This window comes from Lethenteron reissneri, chromosome 56 (genome assembly GCF_015708825.2).
Source record: "Lethenteron reissneri isolate LAM-NWPU_2019-01 chromosome 56, ASM1570882v1, whole genome shotgun sequence".
Taxonomy (NCBI): domain Eukaryota; kingdom Metazoa; phylum Chordata; class Hyperoartia; order Petromyzontiformes; family Petromyzontidae; genus Lethenteron; species Lethenteron reissneri.
The window spans coordinates 4,645,571-4,668,199 of record NC_083834.1 but is presented as its reverse complement, the minus strand read 5'-3'; the positions used below and the strand labels follow the sequence as shown (position 1 = coordinate 4,668,199).

At 52.8% G+C, this 22,629-nt stretch overlaps 1 protein-coding gene across 2 annotated transcripts in view; it reads right to left on the bottom strand.

Annotated features, from left to right (window-relative positions):
- Positions 1–22,629, bottom strand: part of SERAC1 (serine active site containing 1) — a 34,975-nt gene that overhangs the window by 5,210 nt on the left and 7,136 nt on the right. For both annotated transcript variants that reach the window (XM_061574687.1, XM_061574688.1), the window contains exons 4-16: positions 21,540–21,676; positions 20,204–20,293; positions 17,995–18,120; positions 16,681–16,802; positions 14,768–14,902; positions 13,636–13,749; positions 12,910–13,075; positions 11,275–11,425; positions 10,391–10,529; positions 6,776–6,876; positions 5,797–5,894; positions 1,749–1,931; positions 314–457 (exon numbers count right to left, since the gene is read on the bottom strand). In XM_061574687.1, coding sequence (XP_061430671.1) covers positions 314–457; positions 1,749–1,931; positions 5,797–5,894; positions 6,776–6,876; positions 10,391–10,529; positions 11,275–11,425; positions 12,910–13,075; positions 13,636–13,749; positions 14,768–14,902; positions 16,681–16,802; positions 17,995–18,120; positions 20,204–20,293; positions 21,540–21,676 — 1,706 coding nt within the window. The remainder of the gene's footprint in view (positions 1–313; positions 458–1,748; positions 1,932–5,796; positions 5,895–6,775; positions 6,877–10,390; positions 10,530–11,274; positions 11,426–12,909; positions 13,076–13,635; positions 13,750–14,767; positions 14,903–16,680; positions 16,803–17,994; positions 18,121–20,203; positions 20,294–21,539; positions 21,677–22,629) is intronic.

The window sequence follows — 22,629 nt, the reverse complement described above, 5'->3', positions numbered from 1 at the left end:
GCTGTGTGTATATACACACACAGGCTGTGTGTATATACACACACAGGCTGTGTGTGTATATGTAGGCTGCCTGTGTGTGTGTATACACACACAGGCAGGCTGTGTGTGTGTGTGTATGTAGGCTGCGTGTGTGTACATACACACACAGGCTGTGTGTGTATATGTAGGCTGTGTGTGTGTGTGTATATATACACACACACAGGCTGCGTGTGTGTATATACACAGGCTGTATGTATACATACACACACAGGCTGCGTGTGTGCGTATACGCAGGCTGCGTGTGTACCAGCCGGGCGGGCGAGTGCACGGGTACCGGACGAGTGGAGAGGCACCACCAGCATGCGGATGAGCCCGTGGACGGGCGTCGCCCGCGTCTCCCCGAAGCTCAGCACACGCAGGCGGCGCCGCTGCACCAGCGCCGTGAACGCCGCGTGGAGCTCCTTGAGTCGCGGAGAGTCTAGCGGCGGCAGCAGTAGTAGCAGCAGCAGCAGCAGTAGCATTAGCGGCAGTAGTAGTAGTAGCAGCAGCAGGAGCAACAGCAGCGGCGGCAGCAGCAGCAGTAGTAGTAGCAGCAGCAGTAGTAACATTAGCGGCAGTAGCAGCAGCAGCAGGAGCAGCATTAGCGGCAGTAGCAGCAGCAGCAGCAGTAGCATTAGCGGCAGTAGTAGTAGTAGCAGCAGCAGGAGCAACAGCAGCGGCAGCATTAGCAGCAGTAGTAGTAGCAGCAGCAGTAGTAACATTAGCGGCAGTAGCAGCAGCAGTAGCAGCAGCAGCAGCAGGAGCAGCATTAGCGGCAGTAGTAGCAGCAGCAGCAGTAGCAGCATTAGCGGCAGTAGTAGTAGTAGCAGCAGCAGTAGTAGTAGTAGCAGCAGCAGCAGTAGCATTAGTGGCAGTAGTAGTAGTAGCAGCAGCAGGAGCAACAGCAGCGGCAGCAGTAGCAGCAGTAGTAGTAGCATTAGCAGCAGTAGTAGTAGTAGCATTAGCAGCAGTAATAGTAGCAGCAGCAGCAGCAACAACAGAAGCAGCAGCAGGGGCAGCAGCAGCGGCAGTAGTAGTAGTAGCAGCAGCAGGAGCAACAGCAGGGGCAGCAGTAGCAGCAGCAGCAGTAGCATTAGCAGCAATAGTAGTAGTAGCAGCAGCAGCGACAACAGAAGCAGCAGTAGTAGTAGCATTAGCGGCAGTAGTAGTAGTAGCAGCAGGAGCGACAACAGAAGCAGCAGCAGGAGCAGCAGCAGCAGTAGTAGCAGCATTAGCGACAGTAGTAGTAGCAGCAGTAATAGTAGCATTAGCGACAGTAGTAGTAGTAGCAGCAGCAGCGACAACAGAAGCAGCAGCAGGAGCAGCAGCAGCGGCAGTAGCAGGAGCGGCGGTAGCCGCAGCACCGACAACAGCACCGACACCAGCAGCACCAGCAGCAGGAGCAGCAGCGGCAGCAGCAGCAGTAGCAGCGGTAGCAGCGGTAGCAGCGGCAGCAGCATCAGTACCCGGCCGGGTACGGGTACCCGTTTGCGACCCTGGTGTGGCCGGGTACGGGTACGGGTAGGCCGTGAGTCACTGGTGAGTCACCGTTTGTCACTCATTTCGGGTAGGGTACGGGTAGGGAACGGCTACCCGCACCCGGCCGGGTACAGGTACCCATTTGCGACCCTGGTGCAGCCGGGTACGGGTACGGGTAAGGAATCAAAACCCATTTGCGACCTCTGGTAGAAGCCACGATCGGCACGCCCCCCGCCCCCCTCACCCCTCACCTTGGCCGAGCTCTTTGACCTCCACGGAGGGGAAGAGGAGGTAGCCGACGTTGCGTGACAGTTCGGCGAGGCGGCTGCCCCGGTGTGGCACGCTGTAGAAGACCACGCCGCGGGTTTTCTCCACCACCTGGCGGAACTCCGGAAGCCTCTCTGCATCCGACAGCATCTTCTTGACCAGCAGGCCTGGCGGCGGAGGCACGTATGTATGCGCGTGCATGCGTGCGTATGCATGGTGAGCATCTTTCGCACCGTATGTAGCCAAGCGTGTTAATCGGAGGTGCGGCGGGGAAAGACAACAAACTAAACACAAAATTTGGTTCTAAAGAAATGCGTTTTCTATTTAGTACAGTGGTGTAGTGTATAGTGTATAGTAGTGTACTCTAGTGCGTAGCGTAGTGAGTAGAATAGTGTGTGTAGTTTAAATTTTCTATCTACGTGACTTTACCGAAAGAACCAAAGAGTACAGTGTGTGTAGTGTCATGTATAATAGTGTAGAGTGTAGTGAGTATGTTTAACTTCTTTTGCACCATACGTAGCCAACCGTGCTAATCGGAGGTGCGGGGTGAAAGGACAACGAACTAAACACAAAAAGCAGTTCTAAAGAAATTAGTCTTGAACCTAGATGATTTAAAAGTGCCTAGCTCAAGCGGCATCCTAATATTGGAAGGAAAAGCGTTCCAGACGTCTGCGGAAGCGCATCTGATGGCCAGCCGATAGAGGTCGAAGGTGAGGTCGTGGTTAGCCAGGCGGCGGGTCGACAGAGAGAGGCCGCGCGACGGAGGCTCGGGGAGCAGAAGCGACTGACGCAGGTCGCCCAAAATAATGTACTCGAGCAGAGAGACGTGAAATAAAAGTGCCGTACTGAGCAAAAACCACAGAATAGAGATCAGGACAGAGACAGACAGATAGAGATCAGAGCAGAGACAGACAGACATCAGAGCAGAGACAGACAGATAGAGATCAGAGCAGAGACAGACAGATAGAGATCAGGGCAGAGACAGACAGACAGAGATCAGAGCAGAGACAGACAGATTGAGATCAGAGCAGAGACAGACAAACAGAGATCAGAGCAGAGACAGACAGACAGAGATCAGAGCAGAGACAGACAGACAGAGATCAGAGTAGAGACAGACAAACAAAGATCAGAGCAGAGACAGACAAACAGAGTTCAGAGCAGAGACAGACAGACAGAGATCAGAGTAGAGACAGACAGACAGAGATCAGAGCAGAGACAGACAGACAGAGATCAGAGCAGAGACAGACAGAGATCAGAGTAGAGACAGACAGACAGAGATCAGAGCAGAGACAGACAGACAGAGATCAGAGCAGAGACAAACAGACAGAGATCAAAGACAGAGACAGTCAGACAGAGATCAGAGCAGAGACAACCAGACAGAGATCAGAGCAGAAACAGACAGACAGAGATCAGAGCAGAGACAAACAGACAGAGATCAAAGACAGAGACAGTCAGACAGAGATCAGAGCAGAGACAACCAGATAGAGATCAGAGACAGACAGACAGAGATCAGAGTATAGACAGACAGACAGAGATCAGAGGAGAGACAGTCAGACAGAGATCAGAGCAGAGACAGACAGAGATCAGAGCAGAGACAGACAGACAGAGATCAGAGCAGAGACAGACAGACAAGATCAGAGCAAATTTGTAATGAAATCTGGAAAAAGACCCCGAAAAATATGAATATCAAAAGACACCTAACAATATCTGTATGAATACTTTTTCAGGAATTATCCCATGACTTCCGGAATACGTATCACGTAGGAGTCATCACCTTTTCCACTGCAGACCAAACCGGGGCATGTGTCTCAGTCAGCACTCGGTCAATTATTGGAATTATTATCAGAACTGTGCAGCAAACTGAATAAGTAATATTCGTGGTTCCTTCGGTAAAGTCACGTAGAAGGGAAATAATATTAATTCCGAAAGAACCAAGAATATGAATCCCTGCAGTTACGAAAGCTTTAGATCGAAATGAATAAGTAATATTTACAAAAACTTTTTTAAAAACACGCTTTTATGAAATGTACTAGTAATGGAAGAACTCCACGACTCCAGGAAGTGGCCCCGAAGCTTGCCACAACGTAAGGGGCAATGGCCAATTACAGGCAATGTCAGTTGACCATGGACAATTAGATCCAAGCTGAAATATAAAATATAAAAAAGAATGTGAAAAAAAAATGTTTTTTATGATAGAATATAGTATTGTCATCAGTATGACATAAGTATACCGAGTTTGCAGTCGATACCACATTGGGAAGTGGGTTAAAATTGAGTTACGAGATTTGAGGATACAACAACAACAGACAGAGTGAGTTCAATGAAAGCGTAAACAAGTATAACCCGTAAAAACAAAGTTTTTCTCTATAAATCCTTTATATGCGTGGCGGCTAGAGTCCTCTCGTCCTCTGGCTTGAGATGGCTGCCACCTATGGGTCAGATGATTGCATTGCACCATTAAGCAATTGGTAATTAAATATAATATTTTTGTCATAAAAAGTGTAAAATTTTTGAAAAAAATTTTCACGAACATTAATTGTCACGCACAACGAGTCTGTGTGGAAAATGTCAGCTCGATTGGATCATGGGAAGTGGGTTAAAAAACGACCGAAAGATTTGCACGGTCGTAAGCGCGCAAGCAAGTGAACTTATTATAAAGGATTTTTTTTTAAAACAGTTCAACGCGAACAATACCGCTACCAGACCGGGAGGTGTCGTGTTGAAGCTTATTCGACCTGTGCAGATCAAACCCTACAGATATTAGGTGGCAACCCTAACATTACTTCGCCGATATCACAAATCATCATCTTATATCTCAACATTCTTAATAATTAACTGAAACGTGTCGCATTTCATCTGTAGACGCCAATGCGCCACCACCGTGTACGTAAAAGCAGGAAATCAGCAGAACCTGCAGAGCACACGACGAGAACTAGGCACAGAGTAAAGACCGATTTACCCACCCACCCACTAACCCACCCACTAACCCACCCACTCACCCACTCACCCACCCACTCACCCACTCACCCACCCACTCGCCCACCCACTCGCCCACCCACCCACTCACCCACCCACTCACCCACCCACTCACTCACTCACTCACCCACTCACCCACCCACTCACCCACCCACTCACCCACCCACTCACCCACCCACCCACTCACCTCACCCACCCACCCACCCACTCACTCACCCACCCACCCACCCACTCACTCACCCACCCACCCCCCACCCACTCACCCACTCACTCACCCACCCACCCACTCACCCACCCACCCACTCACCCACCCACCCACTCACCCACCCACCCACTCACCCACTCACTCACTCACTCACCCACCCACTCACCCACCCACTCATCCACCCACTCACTCACTCACTCACCCACCCACCCACCCACCCACTCACCCACCCACTCACCCACTCACCCACCCACTCACCCCCCCACTCACCCACCCACTCACCCCACCCACTCACCCACCCACCCACCCACTCACCCACCCACTCACCCACCACCCACCCACCCACTCACCCACCCACTCACCCACCCACTCACCCACCCACCCACTCACCCACCCACTCGGAACCAGGTTTAAATTTCCACAACTAGGTAGGGGTTAAAGGCTGATTTAAAGAGGTGCGTTTAACACGCAGCAGGCTTTCGCGACCAATATTATTCATATTTTGATTTAAAGCTTTCGTGACTACAGGGATTCATATTCTTAGTTCTTTCGGTAAAGTGGCGTAGTAGGGAAACAATAAAAGAATAAAAATATAAAACAATAAAATTCTCCCGACGTTTCGACTGCAACAATACAATATTATTCATAATCAACGTTTTTCGGTTAGATCGCGTTATTTACAAATGTGTCGTAACCCTCCACAACCCGTTTTCAAGACGGGACTGAAACAGCTACGACGACTCTGATTGCCTGAGAGCTTGCAATCTCCGGTAAGGCGTGAAACTCCCCGCGGCTCATCCTGCGTCAAGAGATGCCGGCGTTGCGGCCCTGGGTGCAGGCGCGGGTCTCACCTCCCATGCTGTGAGCCACCCAGACAAGCGGGCGGTCTCCCACGCCCGCCAGCCTCAGCTTCTCCAGCATCTCCACGCTCCGAGAAGCCAGCGAGCGCCTGCGATGACACGGCGGCAAATAACGACGCGGCAACGGCGACCGCGCGTAACGATCAAACGGTCGGTCGGCCCAATGATTTGTAACGCGCGGACAAATTCAGTGAAAAGCGGTAAATTAAACTGAGAAGAAATGTCGATTTGCAAGCTTTCGTGACTGCAGGGATTCATCTCCTTGGTTCTTTCGGTAAAGTCACGTAGAAGGGAAGTAATAAAATAATAAAAATAAAACATAATAAAATAATATCTTATTTTATCACGAGGTAGAAACACAAACAAATAAATAATAAATAATTAAACATAATAAAATAATATCTAATTTTATTATGTTTTATTTTTATTATTTTATTATTTCCCTTCTACGTGACTTTACCGAAAGAACCAAGAAGATTTTTCTCGATTGTCCCATTTTGATAAAATAATTCTCACGACGTTTCGGCCACAACGCAAGCAGCCGTCCTCAGGTGAAGAACAGGTCTGTCGGGAAGACAGAGTCTGAATGACACGCCCCAGGCTTGGAGCGTCTATTTAAGCTGGGTTGGAGGGGGAAGGTGCGCTTTGACAAAATAATTTGCATATCAAGCGAATTTAGCATATTTATGGGAAATGCAGATATGGGATTAGTACTACTTGTGAAGTGCGTAGGAGGTGGGAAGGGGGTTTAAAGTCATTATTACTTCCCTTCTACGTGACTTTACCGAAAGAACCAAGAAGATGAGAAGAAATGCTTTTAGTCCGGTCTTAAAAGCGCAAATTGTCGAGGATGAGCGGACTTAACTTTTGCCCGTTCCGAGGAGTCTGCAAGTTGCAGGGTGCGGGTCCCGTTGACCCCCAAACCTCGAAACGCCCGAGCGGTTAGCGCTACCCGCGTCTGCATATTTACCTGTGCTGCTCCGCTGGGCACTTGACCTTCCAGTCGCTCAGGTGGGTGTCGTAGTCCAGGCTCAAGATCCTAATGCCCGGGCAGTCAGGCGCCAACCAGGCCTGACGACACAAACACGCACGCACGCACGCCAGAGGTCGCAACCGGGTACCCGATACCCGTACCCTACCCGATACCCGGCTACCCGTATCCTACCCGTTACCCGTACCCTACCCGATACCCGTACCCTACCCGATACCCGGCTACCCGTATCCTACCCGATACCCGTACCCTACCCGTTACCCGTACCCTACCCGATACCCGTACCCTACCCGATACCCGTACCCTACCCGATACCCAGCTACCCGTACCCGGCCGGGTACGGGTACCCGTTTGCGACCCTGGTGCGGCCGGGTACGGGTAGGCCGTGAATCGCTGGCGAGTAACCGTTTGTCACTCATTTCCCAACGTCTTGTCTCTTCTCACAATTCAAGTTCCTAGAATCAACCTACCCGCGCCTGCAACATGGCTTCATCTCAGAGGTCGCAATCGGGTACCTGTACCCGGCCGGGTACGGGTAGGGTACGGGTACGGCCGGGTACGGGTACGGGTAAAGAATCAAAACCCGTTTGCGACCTCTGACGCATGCACAGAGCACGGCTCACCAGGCACGTACATGCTCACCGGCTTCTCATCCTCACAACTGCTCCTCAACCACGGAATAGAATCATTGACATTTGGGTGCTGCTACGATTCATCCACAGCTGGAGGAAGGCCTCCCATAACTAGGGTTGCCACTTGTCCGGGTTTCACTCGGGAGAGTCTGGGGATCGGTGGCGTCGGCTCTCCACCGAGACGCTACACCATGGGTAACCGAGCCTGTACTTGTGCCAAGATGATGGAAGGCCACCTGCTGCCCACACCTCCGGTTAGCACGGTTGGCTACGTATGGTGCGAAAGAAGTTCTACAAGAAGTTCAACATACATGCACGCACGCATACGTGCGTTCGACAGGCGAGCTCACAATCCCTGTTTAGGTCTTCTCTGAAGACTCGTCTAGCCTACTCTTCCCATATATGACCAGTGGACTCCGGACTACCGTGCAGAACGGTAAAACCCCGGTTAACGTCGGGGATGCGTTCCTGAAAGGTGCGACAACGAATATCTAAACGATGTAAATGAAAATGATTGAAAGGGTAGTACGGTGGTGGAGGCCAAGGCTGAGAGGCGACGAATACAAGAAAGGACGGACGATGCTGTGAGCGACGTGTGAGGCTGAGAAGACGCAAGTCAGTAAGCAGTGGAATTAATAATCTCACAACGTATTTGCAAAACTATATAAATCGGGGCATTGCTGTATTTATATATCCTAGCTTCTTGCATGACCCACTGAGATCCCTAGATGAATAGCTCCTTATAAATGTAAATTAGTATTAGTTGGTTTGTAAACCGAGGTCTAGGCAGAGTGGGCAGAGCGTTTAGCCGCTCGTCGCAGAGATTCGTGGTTCGACTCCGGCAGGCAGCCCCGGTTATTACTGCGGCCGTGCATTAATCGTAAACTGCTATGCACCCTGCTGAGGCTGCAGTGCTTCAAATATTGGAAGAAGTAGTCACCCCCTGTGAGTGGCTGGTTAAAGTGCTATCTGTTGAGGAATTACAGAAGGTGATCCAGTCTTAGACCAGGAAAAGCAGGAAAAGCACTGGGCAAAGATGGTCTCCAAAGCAAAATACTGAGAGAGGGTGGCATTTGTGCACAGACTGTCCAATATGACATTATAACAGTCTGAACCACTGGACGGGTTCCGCAAGACTGGAAGGATTCCCTGGTGGTCCCCCTCTTTAAGAAGGGGGACTGCACAGACTGTAAAAACTACAGGGGCATCTCCCTCCTCAGTATGCCGGAAAAGGTCCTGGAAAGGATTATTCAACATCACCTTGCCAGGCAAGCTGAGGAGAGGCTTGCGGAGCCCCAAAGTGGTTTGAGGAAAGGGCGGTCCTGCAGATGCCATATTTTCTGTCCGTCTGCTACAGCAGAGGTGTAGAGAATTCCAACAGGACCTACACCTCTGTTTCATTGACCTGGTCAAGACCTATGATAACATCAGTAGGCGTGGACTCTGGGTTGTTCTTCGTGCTTTTGGAGTCCCTGACTCTGCTCACAATCATTAAGGACCTTCATGATGGTGAGCAGGCTAGGGTAAAACTACATGGCCAAGAGTCAGAGCCATTTCCTGTTTACCGTGGGGTGCGACAGGGATGTCCTCTCGCTCCCACATTATTTAACATCTATTTTGACCACGTAGTTCATGAAGCCTTTGATGGTTGTACCGGAAGAATTTCAATCTGTGAACAATACAATGGGAGGTTGATCGATGCCCGGGTGCGGTCAAGGGATGGCTCCCTCTTAGTCAACCATGTTAGGTATGCCGATGTTCTGGTGATTGCTGCTCACTCACAGGACGAATTGGAGGCGCTGCTGGTGAACCTGGAGTGTACCACTAAGAGATGGGGCCTTTCCATCAGCCCCACCAAAACTAAGCACCTACCTGGGTATTTTGTGCCATCAAACACTCCACCGCAACTCCCAATTGGTGATGGGGCAGTTGTGATGAGAGTGGGGAGTTTTCCATACCTCGGGAGTGTGATCATGACCGGCTCCAGTTTGAAAGTAGAGGTCTCACTCCGAATCAGTCGAGTGGCATTATCTTTTCATCGCTGTGTAGAATCTACCTGGTTTGTCGCTCCACACGAAGCTTCAGGGCTTCTCGGCCACGGTCATTCCCTCCCTTCTCTATGCTTGCGAAACTATGACCCCCCGAATGGAACATCTTCGCCGGTTAGAAACATTTAGGCTGGCCTGCTCACGATCCATCCTGGGTTGAACCAGGCTGGATTGTGAGAAGTTCACAAATCCTTGATAGATCTGGACAAAGTCCCATCGGTGAGCTCCTCCTCCAGCAGGCAAGGCTGCGTTGGCTGGGTCATGTAGTCCGCATGCCCAGCCACCGCATGCCTAAACAGCTTTTGTTGAGCCAAATAGAGGAGGCTAAATGGGGGGGGGGGGAAGCTATAGAAGAGATGGAGTGATGTGGTACAGGAGGATGTTGAGCTGAGTGGACTTGCCGATGACTGGTACCAGCAGTGTCAAGATCGGCCTCTGTGGAGGAGGCTCGTGAAGGACACTACTAGGCAGTTGGAGGCAGTCGCCCTCCAGCAACAATGGAGGGCGGAGGAGCGACGCTCACAACAACGAGCGGAGCGCCGGCTGGCTAAAGCACAGCAAGTTGGCACAGTAGGGGGCACAGGTGGTGCATCAGCCAGTCATCTCAGTCAGGCAACCCATGGCACCTGTGTCTGTCCCGTGACCTCCTGCCAGCAGGCGTTCGACACTTCACGTGGCCTCAAGATGCACATGGCCTGGCACAAGCGCCGTGGTGACGTCACCACCACTTAGTGGCGAATGGCGGTTGTTGTTGTGAGAGTGACTGTGAGAGTAAGCGAGTGTAAGAGTGAGTGAGAGTGAGTGAGTGTGAGAGTTCGAGAGTGACAGCGAGATTGAGTGTTAGCGAGCGAGTGTGTTAGTCGGTGTCAGTGAGTGAGTGGGCACTCCTGCCTGCACGGGCACGGGGTCGCGACCTTGGGCCAGCAGTGGGTGTAGGCCTCGCTCTCGGGGCCCTCCTCGGAGGGTGCCGCCTCCACGTCCTGCTGCCGCCACGTCTTGAAGCCACCTCCCAGGAGGCCGTGCACAAAGAGCACATCCGCCGACACCTCCTCACTGGTGAAGAAAGCAACGCCGCCGACGCCACCACTTCACAGGTGAACACACAACCGCCACTATCACCGCCACTATCACCGCCTCCCTGGTGAACACACCACCACCACTACCGCCTCGCTGGTGAATACACCACCACCACTACCTTACTGGTGAACACACCACCACCACTACCGCCTCGCTGGTGAACACACCACCACCACTACCGCCTCGCTGGTGAACACACCAAAAACACCACCGCCATCACCACCACCACCTCCTCACTGGTGATCACACCAACACCACCGTGAAGGATCTGCGGTGCAGCGGTGCAGCGGTGTAGTTGTGCATGGTGCAGTGGTGCATGGTGTAGTGGTGCAGTGGTGCAGTGGTGAGTGGTGCAGTGGTGCAGTGGTGCAGTGGTGAGTGGTGCAGTGGTGCATGGTGTAGTGGTGCAGTGGTGAGTGGTGCAGTGGTGAGTGGTGCAGTGGTGCAGTGGTGAGTGGTGTAGTGGTGCAGTGGTGTAGTGGTGCAGTGGTGCAGTGGTGCAGTGGTGTAGTGGTGCAGTATTGCAGTAATGCAGAGGTCCAGTGGTGCAGTGGTGTAGTGGTGCAGTGGTGCAGTGGTGTAGTGGTGTAGTGGTGCAGTAATGCAGTGATACAGTGGTGCAGTGGTGCAGTGGTGCAGTAATGCAGTGGTGCAACGGTGCAGTGGTGTAGTGGTGCATTTGTGCATTGGCGCTGCGATGTAGCGGTGCTGCAGCAGTCACCTGCTGCGGTGTAGAGGGTGCAGCAGGAACATTCCCTCCATCAGGGTCCCGTGCGCCGTCTCCCTGTCCAGGTTGGCGAGGGCCCGTGCTGCGTGGCACGCCTGCACCACCCGGGGACTCTGAGACATCTCCACCAGCGGCCGCAGCCAGCCTGCAGCGCCGGCACGCATACAGCGCCAGCAGCATCACGGGCAGAACCGTCAGTATCACACACTACTAAACTACGACTTCAACTCTTCTCGGTTCTTTCGGTAAAGTCACGTAGAAGGGAAATAATAAAATAATGATTTATTTTTTTTATTTTATTATTTCCCTTCTACGTGACTTTACCGAAAGAACCAAAGAGTATAGCTACATATGCTACAGGCCCCGCACTTTCAAGGGCGCTAAATGCTTTCAAGCTATCAATTCCAGCTCAGTGATTCTGCACTCGCTCTATTACTATAGTACTATACCGCCTTCAACTTTTACGAACGACTGGGTTCATCTTCTTGGTTCTTTCGGTAAAGTCACGTAGAAGGGAAATAAAAAAATTAAAAAATTAAAAAATTTTGTAAATGTTTTTTATTATTACTTTATTATTTCCCCTCTACGTGACTTTACCGAAAGAACCAAGAAGATGAATCCCTGCAGTCACGAAAGCTTTAAATCGAAATTTTACGACATGAACTACTTTTATTTTACCAGGTAAGGCCTACCGACCTATGTAACTCTTTATCAACAGCAACCTGGCCACAAACGATAACCCAACGAAGCAGCCAAATAATCTAAACGCGTCACGTCGATTCTAATTGTGGGAGGAAAAACCGGAGGACCCGGAGAAAAATCCACGTGACCGCAGGGAGAGAGGCACACAAACTCCAAATATACAGCAGCACGCGTCAGGGTCGGGATCAAACCCACGACCTCCTGTATGACAAGCGAGGTAGTTAACATCTCATAGCCACCGTGATGATGAGCGAGAGAGACACGCAAACTCCAAATATACAGCAGCAGGCGTCAGGGTCGGGATCAAACCCACGACCTCCTCTGCACCAGGCGAGGTAGTTAACATCTCTGAGCCACTGTGGCGAGATGTTAACGACGACGCCTTGGGCCGTGGCGGTTTGGGCGGCCGTACCCTCTGTGCCTCCACGTGCTCGTAGCTGTCCCCGACAGAAGTCGCAAACGGATTTTGATTCCGTACCCGTACCCGTACCCGGCCGCACCAGGGTCGCAAACGGGTACCCGTACCCGGCCGTACCCGTACCCGGCTGTACCCGTACCCGGCCGGGTAACGGGTAGGGTACGGGTATCGGGTACCTGATTGCGACCTCTGGGATGAAGCCATGTTGCAGGCGCAGGTGGGGGGTTGATTCTAGGAACTTGAATTGTGAGAAGAGAAAAGACGTTGGGAAATGAGTGACAAACGGTTACTCACCAGTGACTCACGGTCTACCCGTACCCATACCCGGCCGCACCAGGGTCGCAAACGGCTACCCGTACCCGGCCGGGTACGGGTAGCCGGGCATCGGGTAGGGTACGGGTATCGGGTACCCGGTTGCAACCTCTGGTCCCCGAGCACCGGGCCGATTGCGTCGCGAGGCAAAGTGCGCGGCGAGTGGCTCGGCACCGAGTCGTTCCGCATGCACTCACCGGATTGGTGGATCTGTCCGTGCAGCTCCGGGCACGCGGCCAGGTTGCCCAGGATGCGAGTGACCCGGCGCTGCACCTTGCGCGCCGGGTCGCGCCGCGCCAGGTAGAGCCTCAGCAGCAGCTGCAGGGCGCCACGGTCCACCATGAGCTTACCGTGGCCCGGCAGCTGCAGAGGTGGAGGTGGGACCACCTTAGCGATGGAGGTGGGTCAATCGCTCGCCCACTCGTCCGTTCAACCACCCACTCACTCGTCCACTCATCCACAAACCCATTCACTCACCCACCCACTCACTCATCCACGAACCCATTCACTCACCCACCCACTCACTCGTCCACGAACCCATTCACTCACCCACCCACTCACTCATCCACGAACTCATTCACTCACCCACCCACTCACTCGTCCACGAACCCATTCACTCACCCACCCACTCCCTCATCCACTCATCCACCACCCCCCACCCCCCACCTCCCACCCCCTACCCCCACAAACCGCCCAGCCCCCACCACCCAACCACACACCACCCCCCACCTCCCACAACCTCCACCACCCAGCCCCCACATCCCAACCACACACCACCCCCCACCTCCCACCCCCCACCCCCCACTTCCCAACTCCCTACCCCCGCAAACCCCCCAGCCCCCACAAATCCCACAACCTCCACCACCCAGCCCCCACCACACACCACCCCCACCGCCCGCATGAGCTCTAACTGCGGCGCTCACCATGGAATGGTGCAGCAGAGCGTGCAGGCAGAAGGCCTCGGCGCGCTCGGGCGCCAGCGAGCTGAGCGTCTGTGCGTAGAGGAACTCGCTCGTCTCGAAGCAGCCCGGGCCATCCTGCACGCCGGGGCACAACGGAGACATCGTGGGCTACGGGACGTGCCAGTGCCACCACCTCCCATCACCACCACCAACACCACCCACCATGACCACCACCACACTCGGCACCACCTCCCATCACCGCCACCACCACCCACTATGACCACCACCACACTCGGCACCACCTCCCATCACCACCACCACCACCAATTCAACACTACCAACCCACCACGCAACACCACCCACCACCACGACAACCCACCACCACCATCAACTCACCACTACCTAACCCACCACGCAACACCACCCACCACCACCACCCACCATGACCACCACCACACTCGGCACCACCGCCACCAACTCAACACTACCTAACCCACCACGCACCACCACCCACCACCACGACCACCCACCATGACCACCACCACACTCGGCACCACCGCCACCAACTCAACACTACCAACCCACCACGCACCACCACCCACCACCACGACCACCCACCATGACCACCACCACACTCGGCACCACCTCCCATCACCACCAGCCACCATGACCACCGCCACATTCGGCACTACCACCACCAACTCACCACTACCTAACCCACCACACACCACCACCCACCACCACGACAACCCACCACCCACCACCACAACTCCAAATATACAGCAGCAGATGTCAAAGTTGAGATCGAATCCACGACCTCCTGTACACCAGGCGAGGTAGTTAACATCTCCTAGCCACCGTGATGATGATGAGAGAGAGACACGCAAACTCCAAATATACAGCAGCAGGCGTCAGGGTCGGGATCGAACCCACGAACTCCTGTATACCAGGCGAGGGAGTGAACATCTCCGAGCCACCATGATGATGATGAGAGAGAGAGACACGCAAACTCCAAATATACAGCAGCAGGCGTCAGGGTCGGGATCAAACCCACGACCTCCTGTATACCAGGCGAGGGAGTGAACATCTCCGAGCCACTGTGGCGATGAGTTAACGGCGATGCCGTGTGCCGCGGCGGTGTAGGCGACCGTACCCTCTGTGCCTCCACGTGCTCGTAGCCATCCCTAAGCGCCAGCGATGTGAAGTAGCGCAGGCAGGAGTCCTCGCTCCGCTGCGGGAGAGCAGCCACCAGGGCTCGCAGCTCCTCGGCCAAGGCAGGGGAAGGGCCCTGCAGCCCACCGCGCCAGCAAGTCACCAGCAGCAGCAGCAGCGACGACGATGCAGCCGGCACCACCGCCACCACCGCCGCCACCACCGCCACGTCACCACCACCAACACCGCAATCATCATCACCATTGCCACCACCGTCACCACCGCCACCACCACAATCATCATCACCATTGCCACCACCACAGCCAAGTCACCACCACCAACACCACAATCATCATCACCTTTGCCACCACCGTCACCATTGGCACCACCACAATCATCATCACCATTGCCACCACCACCGCCACCACAAATGCCAGCAAAAACACCATGACCACCGCCACCAAAACAACAACCAAAATCACCATAACCACCACAACCAGCGCCAAGTCACCACCACCAACACCGCAATCATCATCACCATTGCCACCACCGCCACCACAAATGCCAGCAACAACACCATGACCACCGCCACCAAAACAACAACCACAATCACCATAGCCACTGCAACCACCGCCACCACCGCCACCACCGCCACATCACCACCACCAACATCGCAATCATCATCACCATTGCCACCACCACCACCACCACCACAAATGCCAGCAACAACACCATGACCACCGCCACCAAAACAACAACCACAAAGACCATAGCCACTGCAACCACCGCCATCATCACCACTACAATCGCCATAGCCACTGCAACCACCTCCACCACCGCCACCACCGCCAAGTCACCACCACCAACACCGCAATCATCATCACCATTGCCGCCACCACCACCACCACAAATGCCAGCAACAACACCATGACCACCGCCACCAAAACAACAACCACAAACACCATAGCCACTGCAACCACCGCCATCATCACCACTACAATCGCCATAACCACTGCAACCACCTCCACGACCGCCACCACCGCCAAGTCACCACCACCAACACCGCAATCATCATCACCACCACCACCACCACCACAAATGCCAGCAACAACACCATGACCACCGCCACCAAAACAACAACCACAATCACCATAGCCACTGCAGCCACCGCCACCAGCGCCACCAACAAGACTCGCCATTCAACACAAAGTGGCGGTGACATCACCACGGTGCTTGTGTCAGCTAGGCGCACCATGACAGGTGGCCCGGCGTGGTTTTGGCCACCCACCCCCTCGTGCGCCGTGTCGGCCTTCATAGGTACCACTCGTAAAAATAGACAACGCAGAGTTTCAGTTTTGTTGCCAGAAAAAAGGGGAAAAACCCTATTATTATATTTTGGTACTGGCAAAGGAGGCCTCATGATTTAAATGCTTATCCCAAGCTCTCAATACTCTGATGGTGCGTTGTCTTTGAGTTGTGCGCCTTTTGGCGTCATCTGGTCGAACACCGTATGAGACTAGGCTCTAAGGAAAGTTGTCTCTGGTGTGGACCAATCAATTTTAAGGACAGTGCATACATTATCAGTGTGTTTTTTGTTTGCATTCTGACCGCAGGTATTGTGGTTAGTGTAAACATGATTCCTTGTAAAAAGGTTTCAGTTTTGTTGCCAGAAAAAAGGGTGAAACCCTATAATTATATTTTGGTACTGGCAAAGGAGGCCTCATGAGGTACCACTCGCTCAACAGCACTTGCCCGAACAGTCTATTCAAGGTTATACGGGGGATCTTTGCCGTTTGCACCTTGACGCCAAGTGAAGTGTGGGAAGGCTCACTGCCCGCCTAGGTCACAGGACAGACCGAGACGACCGGCAGACGCGGGATGCGAGGGGGGCGCGCGAGGTGCGAGGGAGCTCACGGTGTCCGAACGAAGCAGAGGGGCAGGAGGGAGGAAAAATCTCAAGTCCACGTCCTTGGATCGAGCCAGGCCGACCAGGGTCCGTGCGTCGCTTGCCTGGGCCACGTTCCTGTACTGGTAATCTGCAACATCGTCACCACGCGTTGCCAACGTTACTATCGTCGCCACGCGTCGCCATGGTAACCATTGGAACCTCCTTTGCCAGGAGCAAAATATGATAATTGGTTTTTTACCCTTTTATCTGGCAACAAAACTGAAACCTTTTTACAATGCAAACATGGCTCCTTGTTAAAAAGGTATCAGTTTTGTTGCCAGATAAAAAAGTAAAAAAACTATTAGCATATTTTGCTACTGGCAAAGGAGGATCCAATGGTGTAAATGCTTACCCAGAGCGCTCTTACTCTGATGGTGCATTGTCTTTGAGTTGTGCGCCTTTTGGCGTCATCTGGTCCAACACCATGTGAGACTAGGCTCTAAGAAAAGCTGTCTCGGGTGTGAACCAATCAATTTCAAGGACAGTGCATACATTATCAGAGTTGTGTTTTTTTTTGCATTCCGACCGCAGGTATTGTGGTCAATGCAAACATGACTCCTTGTTAAAAAGGTGTCAGTTTTGTTGCCAGATAAAAGGGTAAAACAACAATTATCATATTTTGCTACTGGCAAAGGAGGTTCCAATGGTGTAAATGCTTACCCCGAGCTCTCATACTCTGACGGTGCATTGTCTTTGAGTTGTGCACCTTTTGGCATCATCTGGTCCAACACCATGTGAGACTAGGCTCTAAGAAAAGCTGGCTCGGGTGTGGACCAATCAACTTCAAGGACAGTGCCTACATTATCAGAGATGTGTTTTTTGTTTGCATTCCGACCGCAGGTCAATGCTAACATGACTCCTTGTAGAAAAGGTGTCAGTTTAGTTGTCAGATAAAAGGGTAACATTTTTTTATCATATTTTGCTACTGGCAAAGGAGGTTCCAATGGTGTGAATGATTACCCAGAGCTCTCATACTCTGACGGTGCATTGTCTTTGAGTTGTGCGCCTTTTGGCGTCATCTGGTCCAACACCATGTGAGACTCGGCTCTAAGGAAAGCTGTCTCGGGTGTAGACCAATCAATTTCAATGACATTATCAGAGTTGTGTTTTTTGTTTTCATTCCGACCGCAGGTCAATGCTAACATGACTCCTTGTAAAAATGGTGTTAGTTTTTTACCATATAAAAGGGTAAAAAAACAATTATCACGGTCACCATCGTCGCTACGTGTCACGAAACGCGCCGACGTGCCGGCGAGCGTCGTGCAGGGCGGTGCCAGTACCGGGCCAGTGGTGGGCAGACGCTAGTTCCCGCACGGCCTGCAGCCTCTCTGACCGCTGGGCAGAGCGGGATTTCTGCAGCAGCTGCCACAGCCTCCTGTCGTCCTCGTTGGCGCCAGGAAGAATGTCTGGAGGCGCGGAAAGGAGGGGGGTGGGGGTGCGAGAGAAGATGGCGAGGGGGGGAAGGGGGGCGAGGAGAAAATGGTGGTGGTCTCAACCCAGTCGATGACAATTGCACAAAAATTATCCAGTAAAACCTTGGATTGCGAGTGACTTGGTCTGGGAGTGTCTTGCAAGACGAGCAAAATTTTTTAATAAATATTAATTTGATAAACGAGCGAGGTCTTGCAACACGAGCAGTACGTAAAGTATACGCTTTAAATTTCGATTTAAAGCTTTCGTGACTGCAGGGATTCATCTTCTTGGTTCTTTCGGTAAAGTCACGTAGAATGGAAATAATAAGGAGACAGACGCTGTCTCTTCGACAGACCTGTTCTCCACCTGAGGACGGCTGCTTGCGTTGTGGCCGAAACGTCGTGAGAATTATTTTATTATGTTTTATTTTTATTATTTTATTATTTAAATTCTACGTGACTTTACCGAAAGAACCAAGAGTCAACATCCAAGAACAGCAGCGGTCACACCAGTTTGCAACTCCGTCGGGGACAAGGCACGAGCCGCAAGCAGGGACCGTGATTGAAATTCGCAGACCCATAACTTAGGAAGAATTCATTCAAATTTGGCCAAAAAACAAATTCACTACAGTCAAAGCTTGGATTGCGAGCATGATTCTTTCCGGAAACGCGTTTGTAATCCAAAGCACTCGTACATCAGTTGTGATCACGTGATGCTCGGCATGGTGCTGTTTCATTCAGACGCTGTCGCCTCGATAGACCTGTTCTTCACCTGAGGACGGCTGCTTGCGTTGTGGCCGAAACGTCGTGAGAATTATTTTATTATGTTTTATTTTTATTATTTTATTACTTCCCTTCTACGTGATGACTTTATCGAAAGAACCAAGAAGATGAATCCCTGCAGTCACGAAAGCTTTAAATCGAAATTTAAAGCGTATACTGTACGTACTGCTCGCGTTGCAAGACCTCGCTCGTTTAGCAAATTAATATTTATTTTAAAAATTTGCTCGTCTTGCAAGACACTCGCAGATCAGCGTTCGGCAATCAGAGCTGTATCGGAGGCGGCAGAAGGCAGCAGTCAGTGGCTCTGGATGAAGAGGAAAGACCCCAGCTGGGCCCCAAAGTGAGAGGGCCAGGAGGAATGCAGTCAACAATGCTTGACTCAGGGAGGAGGACACCCCTGCCATGCATAGTCCCATGGGATGTTGGCTATCAACAACAAGGCAACTCCTATGACTAATTGGGAATGGGACGCAAGCGTAGGATTGATCACCCTGTCGCTGGCCGCCTTTGGGGAGGGTGTATAGTATGAAAGGCCGGAACACCCTAGGAACCAAAGGTTCACTACTGACGATGCGCTCCCCAAATTTCACCAGGCTCACTGTTCATGAACTCTTGGAAGTGCTTGCACAAAGGATAGTAACATCTCATCCTGTGTTCTTTGGAATCTGAATATGTGTGAAAGGCCGAAACACCCTAGGAACCAAAGGTACACTACTGACGATGCGCTCCCCAAATTTCACCAGGCTCACTGTTCATGAACTCTTGGAAGTGCTTGCACAAACGATAGTAACATCTCATCCTGTGTTCTTGAAATCTCGCAATCCAAGTTTTCACCGCATTGTTACGGCAGTGCCGATGCGTTGATTGAGTGGATGGTCACAGAGCCCACCGGCAGCGCGGTTCCCCGCTTGTTGCGGAGGTTCGCGGTTCGAATCTGGCAGGCCGCCGTGGTTAACACTGCCGTGTGAATTATCCATAAACTGCTTATGATGCCATTTGCTTGTTTATTTTCAAAATTTAGCTCGTCTTGCAAAACACTCGCAGACAAAGTCACTCGCAATCCAAGGTTTTACTGGATAATTTTTGTGCAATTGTCATCGACTGGGTTGAGACCACTACCTTACCACGTTTCAGAACCTGGTTCAAGCGCTGGCCATGATCCTGGGCCCAAACCGAGGATATCGGCGGTTCCAGCTCGGCGCTCTGACCTCTGACCTGCCCAGTCCCCTCGAAGTGAACTCGAACTGCACACTCAATATCGTTTCAAGCTCGTAGTACTCTGGGAGAGACTCACCATCCAGCGGCTTCCACAGCCTCCCGAGCGTGGCCTCGTACAGCCTCCGCCGCAGCCTGTGTAGGCCGGTCCTCACACGCTCGGGGAGACCTGCACACATCGTAGACACGGCGTTCAGATTCATCGCGACCACCACCACCACCAACTCCTCTGCCACTTTGATCCCAAGGCATGCAGCAGATGAGTGTGCGGCCCACGCAACAGATGACGTCTCAATGCCGAATCGGCGGCGTCTGAACGGAAAGACGCGGGGCCTAAAGAACAAGGGGGTGGGACCTAAAATGGAAAGGAGCTGGGAGCCAATAGAGTAAAAGGGTGGGGCATTCAGAGGAGGCGGTCTAAAAAGGAAAGGGTGGGGCATGAAAAGATTGATATGAATCAGAAGTTTATTTCCTGAGTAAAGCCAAGCTCTTTTTCCAAGGGCGACTCAACCGGCAGACATAAAACGTCCCTGTTGAGTCGAGGTAACAGAAGCGTTGATGTGCGGTGATTTTTTTCTGCAATATTCTGCTGTCTTTTCTATGGATTTTCTGTTTGCACTCAGTCACATATTCACTTTAAGATGTTTTTTGTTCATGTTTTTGTTTTTTGTTTGTTGCGGTTGCACCCGATTCAAGAGCCGAATGGCTCACAAGGCTCTATACCTAATACATGAACTTGAACTTGAAACAAATCAGTGCAGCAGGCAGCAGCAGGATGGTTTGAGTGTTGCAGATGTGGCGGCAGGCCGACTTGGGGAGTTTAAATTCAGGGACAGCTTAATTATATTCCTAACCCTGGCCCAGAGGTCGCAAACGGGTTTTGTTTCCTTACCCGTACCCGGCCGCACCAGGGTCGCAAATGGGTACCCGTACCCGTACCCGGCTGGGTACGGGTACCCGTTCCCTACCCGTACCTGTACCCGGCCGCACCAGGGTCGCAAATGGGTACCCGTACTCGTACCCGGCCGGGTACGGGTACCCGTTCACTACCCGTACCCGTACCAGGCCGCACCAGGGTCGCAAATGGGTACCCGTACCCGTACCCGGCCAGGTACGGGTACCCGTTCCCTACCCGTACCCGTACCCTACCCGAAATGAGTGACAAACGGTTACTCACCAGTGACTCACGGCCTACCCGTACCCGTACCCGGCCGCACCAGGGTCGCAAACGGGTACCCGGCTACCCGTACCCGGCCGGGTACGGGTTGCCGGGTATCGGGTAGGGTACGGGTATCGGGTACCCGGTTGCGACCTCTGCCCCAGCCCCACCCAGCCCAACCTCCCTCCCACGCCTCCACCGCTCCCCCCAGTTCTCGAGAAGAATCGGCGCAAGTGAGTGAGGGCAGCAAGCGGACCCTGGTTCCCGGGGGGCAGCGGTGACTCCGTGTCAATGTAGATGTACGACTTGAGCTTCTCCACGTCCACGGCCGACGTCCGGATCTGCAGAGCCAAGCGCAGCGACGCGGCCTCGTACGCGACGAACACGCAGCCTCTGCGTGTACACACACACACACACACAACACAGCCGGTGTACGCACACACACACACAACACAGCCGGTGTACACACACACACAGCCGGTGTACACACACAACACAGCCGGTGTACACACACACACACACAACGCAGCCGGTGTACGCACACACACACACAACACAGCCGGTGTACACACACACACACAGCCGGTGTACACACACACACACACAACACAGCCGGTGTACACACACACACAACACAGCCGGTGTACACACACACACACACAGCCGGTGTACACACACACACACAACACAGCCGGTGTACACACACACACACAACACAGCCAGTGTACACACACACACACACAACACAGCCGGTGTACACACACACACACAACACAGCCGGTGTACACACACACACACACAACACAGCCGGTGTACACACACACACACACAACACAGCCGGTGTACACACACACACAACACAGCCCCCCGACGTGCTGCTCAAGTCTTCGTCACCATTCTTCTCGTCGTCGTCGTCATCTTCGTCATCTTGGGGCGTCACCAGTCAGCAGAGGTCGCAACCGGGTACCCGATACCCGTACCCTACCCGATACCCGGCTACCCGTACCCGGCTGGGTACGGGTAGCCGTTTGCGACCCTGGTGCGACCAGGTACGGGTAGGCCGTGAGTCACTGGTGAGTAACTGTTTGTCACTCATTTCCCAACGTCTTGTCTCTTCTCACAATTCAAGTTCCTAGAATCAACCCATCCGCGCCTGCAACATGGCTTGATCCCAGAGGTCGCAATCGGGTACCCGTACCCTACCCGATACCCGGCCGGGTACGGGTACGGCCGGGTACGGGTAGCCGTTTGCGACCCTGGTGCGGCCGGGTACAGGTACGGGTAAGGAATCAAAACCTGTTTGCGACCTCTGCCAGTCAGGCAGCCTACCAAATGTCCTGGCTGAG